This window comes from Corylus avellana, chromosome 3 (assembly GCF_965113065.1).
Source record: "Corylus avellana chromosome 3, dhCorAvel1.hap1.2, whole genome shotgun sequence".
Lineage (NCBI taxonomy): Eukaryota > Viridiplantae > Streptophyta > Magnoliopsida > Fagales > Betulaceae > Corylus > Corylus avellana.
Genome location: NC_142492.1, coordinates 5,709,016 through 5,717,118, shown reverse-complemented (window position 1 = coordinate 5,717,118; position 8,103 = coordinate 5,709,016). Strand labels below are relative to the sequence as shown.

General features: G+C 37.4%; 1 protein-coding gene across 1 annotated transcript; it reads left to right on the top strand.

The window, feature by feature from the left end:
- The first annotated feature begins 480 nt into the window (after nt 1-480).
- LOC132176150 (uncharacterized) lies at nt 481-3,001 on the top strand. The gene is made up of 5 exons (XM_059588279.2): nt 481-1,582; nt 1,660-1,773; nt 1,866-2,035; nt 2,123-2,315; nt 2,438-3,001. Exons 1-5 carry the CDS (start codon nt 977-979, stop codon nt 2,609-2,611), a joined length of 1,257 nt encoding a protein of 418 aa, XP_059444262.2. The 5' UTR covers nt 481-976; the 3' UTR covers nt 2,612-3,001.
- Nucleotides 3,002-8,103: the final 5,102 nt, after the last annotated feature.

The following is an 8,103-nucleotide window of genomic DNA, read 5'->3' as shown; positions in this document are numbered from 1 at the left end:
AAAAGCACTTTTAAAACAATATTGTCCAAAATAATATATATAGTTTAAATTAAAATAATAATAATAATAATAATAAATATAAAAAAAAAGAAGTGAAAGAAGTTTTCCATTCGTGTGTTTGATGGAAACTTTGGGGCCACACAGTTGGGTCCTACTACTAGTGCAAAATCTTGCTAAAATGAAACAGAATGGCTAAAGGTACACTCCCCTGCTCATGCACTTGCTTTAATTCTCTCTTTTTATACAACTCAAAACATTATTTACAGAGAGAGAGTCCGATGTGGATTGGCCTTGAAATCTTGTAACTCGGGGAGAGAGATCTGTGTGAGAGAGAGAGAGTTCATGAGAGTCGGACTAGGAAGAAAACGAGGAGTGGACCGAGGATTTGGGCGACAAATGTGACAGAAAAAATTGTTCCTAGTACTTTAAGATTTTGCATGGTTTTGAATTTTGAAAAAATATTGGTTTGTTTTTTTTTCTTTCATTTTCGTTTGTATTTGATCTGTCTCTCAGACAAACAACTGGGTTTGAGAAAAATCAGAAACCACTCAGATTCTCTCTATCTATACATTCTTTGCTTTCTCTCTCTCTCTCTCTCTCTCTTGTCAATCTTTGCTGAAAACTTGGCTAGGCTTTTGGGTTTGTTTCTCAAATTCCATAACCTGCGAGATTTTGGGTAACTTATTTCCTGCTTCGATTCTTCAAATTCCTCTAGATTTTGCTCTCAGATTTCGATTTCAAAACAATGGATTAATTGATCCTGGAAGCCAAGTATTTGGTTCTCTCTAAATCTTTGCATTTGCTTCAAATTCTTTGAAAAGTTGTTGGAAGAAAACAATAATAAGACCAAAAGTGTTTTAAGTATTAGCATTACAGAAATGAAGTACAAAAGCTTGAGTCTTTCTCTGTATCTTTGCATCTGGGTTTGTTTCAAACTTTCTCGAAATCCATTAACTTAGATGGAAAACAAAGAAGAATGGATCCAGACGACCAAACCCAAAAGTGTAGTAGCAGTAGTGGTGGCGGTGGTGGTGGTAGTGGCGGTGGCGGTGGTAGTGGTAGTGGTGGTGGTGTTGCAAGATCTTCCAAAAAGCCAAAGCAAAAGAAAGCTCCACAGAGAGGACTTGGCGTGGCTCAGCTTGAAAAGATCAGACTAGAAGAACAGCAAAACAAAGATGCAGCTGTTGAAGCTGTAGCTGCAGCTACAATTTTGTCTCCACCAGCTTCAGTATCAGCAACCAAATCATCCTTTGTATCTTTGCAGATTCCAAATTATCACCACTCTAATCCATCTTCATCCTCTAATATTGCATTTCCTTCTCCATTCCCGGTTGATCCAACGTCGCCAAACTTGATGATACGGCCTCCTCAACCGGTCCAAAACATCCTTCTAAGAAATTCAACCACAAATAGTGGTGAGTTCGATGCCAGATGGTCGGGGATTTCGGTTCCTGCTGTGGATCCAGGATTAGCGTTTCGGTCGAATTTGAATTTGCCATACGAATCTGACAACCCTGTTTGGCCTCCCACAGGCTTGAATTTCCCAATAACACAACAATATCAGCAACCTTCTCCTTCAATGGTAACACATTAATCCCCTCATCTCCATCCATACATATTTTAGAAAAAAAATTAGTTTTTACTCCTTATATTTTGTAGGTGAATGTCTCATCAGGGACTTCATCATCATCCTTATTGAATTTTCGGATGGAGCCCCCTTCAAACCAAAGCTGTTATAGCAACTTCGCCCCTGTTTGGCCAGAGGAAGAGAAGGTATATATTGTAAATGCAAAACCTGCATATTATGATTCCTTTTAATTCTTTTTAATTACTTCTTATGGACTTGTTCTTTAAATGTAGTGTAGATGGTTGGCATGAAGAGGCCATATCCCTTCTCTCTAGACAACCCACCACGCCCCTCTTTCAACTACAATTTACCTGCCATTAATGTTGCTCCTATAAGATCAGATGAATCAGCTTCATGTGGGAATGAAGGCAGGTTTAATATTTTCGAAGCCAGCAATACAATTTCCAGGTTAGCTTAATTAGCATTTAATATAATGGCCTTCAAGTATAATACATGTTAATCTGTTAAATGTATATATTCTTGCACAATATCCAGAGAGGGGCCTTCAAGCTCAACTTCCAATTACTGCAAGGTGAATCCAAACAAAAGCATCAAAGAAAATGTGGTTCTCCATGGAGATTTTCTCACACTTGCTCCTCCTACAACAACTTCAAAGTTGAAGCACCATTCAGCCTCTCTTGACTCTCATAACAACAAATTCCCTGATTTTGAATCACTGCCTTATCAAGTGAGATTAACAACAACAACAACAAAAAACCCATGCCCCATTTCCCCAAATTCTTGTTTCATTTTGATTTTGATTTTGATTCATCCTTAATTGGTGGTTTTTTTTTTATTAACTTGTTGAAGGGAAGTGGGGAAGGCCGGCCAATTATACAGCCGGGACAGAGTCAGTTCAATGGACAACGACCCTTTTATAGCTTCTTACCACCGGCAGAGCCGCAAATAGGCCAAGCAACAACCACCACCAACAATGGTAATGGCGAAGTAGGCGAAAGTATTGATCTCGATTTGAAGCTGTAAATGCCTTAGCCCGTTTGTCTCAGTCTAGATAAACATCTCCAACAATTTTGCTGCTTGAAATATGAGAAAGTCTATATGAAACCTACCTATCCAAACAATCCGAGCAAAAAATTGCTGGAAATCTAAATGTTTTGTTTGGGAGGCTGGTTTCTCCTTTGTATCTTTTTGGGTGTTTTTTCTTTTGAACGTTACAATAGGGGGTACATATATTATAATGTATCTAGATTTGCATATGTAAGGTTGAGTATAAAGGAAGCCCGAATCTTGGGCCATGTGAGGGTAAGATAGAGAGATGTAGATTTGTTTGTTTGAAACTGTTTTGTTTTTGATGAAGTCATGGGATTTGTGGTTTTTGTTTGCTTGGTTGGTTGGTTGGTGCATGGAGGGTCAGTAAAGGCAGAAGATTGGTAACAAACTCTCGTGCATGTGGGATTGTGGGATCTGATTGTGCTTCTGTCTTGTCCTTGTTTAAGTGGGGTCTCCATATCTCACCTTCATTATAGTTGCCCCATGAGTGACGATTGGAAACGGCCCACGTAGGGCTAGCAAGAGACAAGAGGGAGGACTTTATTTTTCTTTTTGTTCCTTTAAGTGAAATGATTTCCTCGAGTTTTTTCTTTTTTCTTAAAAAAAAAAAAAAAAAAAAAATTAGTGTAAGATTCTCAGTGTGGGTATAATTTATTTTTATCTTTCTTAGTTTAAAAAAAGGCATCGTAAAAGCTTTAGCATATTAGAAACACTTACAGAGAATAACTTTAATCCTGGTGTAAATCGAGTGTGCCGAATAGGAAGTAGACGTTTAAGTTTGAAACATCAAAATATAATATAATACACCAAATAATTTTTTTTCTCTTGACAAAATATCTCATAAACGACATATATATTGACATAACCACCGACAAAATCATTAGTCATTGTCTTGGTTGATTTTGAAGGCTATAGTGTTGAAGGTAAATAAGAAACGGTGTCCGTTGAGTTATAATGAATGAAAAAACTTTAATAGTATGGATTTGTGTTGCCGTGTGACTTGGATTCTCAAGTCAAGTGGGGCCCGTGTACTATTCCTTTTACTCTTGGTTTGTTTTACTTGATTTGCTGACTTGGAGTTTATTGGTGTTGGGACTCCTAATACAAGTTCGACATGCTCTGTTGTCCTACTCCTAGCCAAGTTTGGATTCTCAGCAACCGTCTTTTGCTTCTATAAAAGAAACACTAGTTCGGCCTTTGAGAAATTAGCACAACAAAAAAGAAAGGGAAGCTGTGTGATCTCACTAGGTATTCTCATGGTGTTTGTGCCTTACGACACTAGGAGAAAATAGAGTTTTTTTTTTTTTCCTGTTATTTTTCTCTTTTGTGTGAAAGTGAGGTTTGAGCATATTGGACTTTGGGCTTTGAGTGGTTTTCTCCCTACTCTTTTATACTCCATATTTTAAAAGTGAATTTCATCAGAGTCATTTCTGCCAGTGGATGTAGGCTTTTTAAGCCGAATCACTTAAATATTAGTGTACGTTTGGTGTGATTGATTTATTTTCTATTTTGTTCTTTTCTTCTTCTTCTTCGGGATACTGAATTTTAGTTTTGTGCATAACAAGTAGTATCAGAGCCAGATTCTTTATTTTGCGTGATGACTACTGCAAAATTTGAAGTAGAAAAGTTTGATAGTCATAATAGTTTCAGTCTTTGGCATATCAAGATGCGTACTTTGTTGCGACAACAAGGTTTGGCAAAGATTTTGGATGGCAGGATGCCATCAGCATCATCAAATGTGGAAATTGCGGAACTTGAAGAGAAGCCCACAGTTTAATTTTATTATCTCTTTCAGATGTAATTTTGAGAGAAGTCTCCGATAAAGAAATTGATGCTGGACTTTGGAAAAAGTTATGAAGTTTGTACATGAAGAAATCTCTCACTAACTGTTTATTTTTGAAGCAACGATTATATGCCCTCAGGATGCAAGAATGTACGCCTCTTTGTGATTATCTTGATGAATTTAATAACATTCTTATGGATTTGAAAAATATTGATATTAAAGTTGATGATGAAGATTAGGCCCTGATTTTGTTATGTTCACTATTTGAGTTTTTTAGAATTTCAGTAATTCAATGTTTTACGATAGAGATACCATCTCCATAGTTGAAGTTAAATTTGCTTTGAATTATATGGACTTGAGGACAAGATTGAATGGAAAAACGTAGTAACAATCAGGCCGAGGGTTTGATTGTTAGGAGTCGTTCGGAAAATTTCTTTAATTTTAGAGGTCGATTCAGTGAGAGAGACTCAGATAGAAGAAGGCAATCGCAGTCCAATTTGAAGAACAGAGTTAAGTGTTACTATTGCAAAAAGTGTGGGCATTATAAATTCGAGTGTTCGAAGTTGAGAAATAAAGAGGAAGGTGCTAAGCCAAGTTTCTCTTTTGTGGCTACTGTTGTCGAATAAATTATGAGGATTCAGAATTGTCCTTGCAATTACTATTTATGATGGTCGTTTTTACGATAAGTGGGTCCTTAATACTGCATGTACTTCTCATATGTCCCATAAAAGGGATTAGTTTACTACAGATGAGTCATTCAATGGTGGTTCGGCCTTGATGGGAAACGATGTTGCCTGCAAGATTGTTGGCATAGGTGCAATCAAAATAAGGATGCATGATGGGATTGTGAAGACTTTGACAAATGTTCAACACATAACATATTTGAAGAAAAACCTTATTTCTATAGGCACTTTGGACCCCCTTGGATACAAATATTCCGGTAGAGGTGGAGTCATCAAGGTTAGTATAGACTCATTGGTTGTGATGGAAGGTAACATGATTTGTGGTCTCTGCTTTCTTCGAGACAGTACGGTAACAGGTTCAACTGATCTCTTTTTTAGATAATTCCAGACTATTAGCAGTGTTAGCATAACAGAGTGAGGAGGAGGAGTGTTTCATGTTGCATGTACCTTACTCTAGTGCGTTTGGGAGCATCATGTATATTATGGTGTGCATTTGTCCAAATGTTTCACATGCAAGCAGTGTTGTTAGTCTTGGTAAGGTTCACTAGCTGGTAGTAAAATGGATACTCCGTTATTTGCAGGTTGCTACAAATGTTGGTTTAGTCTTTGACAGAGACAATGGTATCGGATCTAGTGTCATTGGGTATGTTGATTCAGATTATGCTCGTGATCTGGTTATCGTATAAGGAGATACCACATTGAAGAAAATTGTGTTTGAGGAAAATCCAATAGATATGCTGACTAAGCCAGTTTTGGTTCTCAAGTTCAAGAGTTACTTGGACTTAATTGTTGTTTGTAGCTTGTGATTGCCTGTGTGGGTGTTGGAGAAGACATCATGAGGAGATGTAATTGAGACTTGATGAAATTCAAGCCAAGGTGGAGATTGTTGTGGTGTGACTTGCATTCTCAAGTCAAGCGGGGCCCATGCACTATCCCTTTTACTCTTGGTTTGGTTTTCCTTGATTTGCCGACTTGGAGTTTATTGGTGTTAAGCTCCTAATACAAGTTGGACTTGGTGTGTTGTCCTACTCCTAGCCAAATTTGGCTTCTTAGCAACCATCTTTTGCTTCTATAAAAGAAACACTGGTTCGGCCTTTGTGAAATAAGCATAGCAAAATAGAAAGAGAAGTTGTGTGATCTCACTTGGTATTCTCATGGAGTTTGTGCCATACGGCACTTAGAGAAAAGAGAGTTTTTATTTTTTGTTATTTTTCTCTTTTGTGTGAAAGTGAGATTTGGGTGAATTGGGGGTTTGGGCTTTGAGTAGTTTTCTCCCTACTCTTTTGTACTCTATCTTTTGATAGTGAATTTTATTCGGGTTGTCTCTGCTAGTGGATATATGTTTGTTTAGTCAAGCCACTTAAATCTTGGTGTTTTGTGTGATGGATTTATTTTTTATTTTGTTCTTTTTTTGCTTCTTTGGTATCTTGAATTTTAGTTCCGTGCACAACAATTTGAATTAAAGATACGGTATGATGTTTTCATCATTATTATATTTGGTGTTTTTATCTTATCTGTCAAATTTCTATTGGATTCTGTAAAATAAGGTTTACACCACATTCTAATAGAAGGCGCTGTTAAAACTCAAATGATGAGACACTCGAGTGATTTTTTTCCCCATCAAGTTAGGTATTTTATGTCAGATTTCTATTTAAAGTATTGGGTAAAGTCTACTTAACCCCTTCAAACTAAAGGTGTCAACTTGGTCCGGTTTCCCGGTTTTTGGCCAAAACTGAAGACCGGAACCAGGGTACCCCGGTTCCTGGTTTTGGGAAACCGGAACCGAAAACCGGGTCCCGGTTAACTGGGATTCGGGTTACCGGCCGGTTCCGGTTTCCACCCAGTTTTTCGAACCAGGTAACCAGTTTTGACCACGTCATTTGGGGTTTACTCTTCAAGTCGACATTATTATTATTTTTTTCCAGTATAGAAAGATTTAGTCTTTGTTTTATGAAAAACCGAGTCTTTGAGTAAATGTTAGTGATGATTTCCAGTTTGAAAGGTTATTGAAGCTTTATCCGATTCTTGGGAACCAAGAGATTGGAAGGATTACAGGTTCTTTTATAGACCCTTTTTCGCATTTGTCATTTTTGGGTGTGTTTTAGCTAGAAATAAGATTTAAGACTCTAATGGGATTGGTGTAGGATGCGAAATTTTTGGGTGTATTTTGTGATAAAGGTTTAGGCTTGTAGGTAGGATTGTTTAGAATGGCGGAAAATGAACAAGAAATGCGATCCAAGAGAAAGAAAATCCTGGAAGTGAAAGAGAGAGGTAAAGAAAGGGAGGCGGAAGTGGAAGTGAAAGAGAGAAAGAGACGAAAGAAAGAAAACCCTAAAGTATAAATAAAACCCCAAAAAAAAAAAATTAATATATATATATAAAAAATATTAAAAAAAAATATTATTATATATATGCACCCAATTCCGGTATTCCCGGTTAAAACCGGGGTCACCGGTTTTTTATTTTTCCCAACCGGAACCGTAACCGGTTCCCCGGTTTCCTGGTAATTTTTGACACCCCTACCTCAAACTATTATCAAATTGACAATCTCTCTCCCAAACTATCAATTGCGACAATGTCGTTCTCAACGTTCAAAAAATTGACAATATGCCCCGCAATGCTAACAATATGACAAAATTACCCTTATTAAAATAAAAACAAAAAATACTAAAATTTATAAAAAATAAATAAATAAAAAGCAATTTTTTTTTTTTTAAAAAAAAAACTTATGGGGTGCCGGACCACCCTTGGAAGGTGTCCAGACCACTCCTAGGTAACTGGGGATGGTCCGGCCACCCACCATGGGGTCGATCGGCCACCCCTTGCCATTTTCGAGGGTGGCTTGGCCACTCCCGTCTCATTAATGGGGTGGCTGGCCACCCCCAAGATGTTTTTGCTGGTGGCCGAGCCACCCCAAAAACAGTTTAATCAACTTTTTTTTTCTTGTGCAGTTTAATCAACTTCTCAGTTGTTCACTTTGCTGTATGTTTGATTTAGGG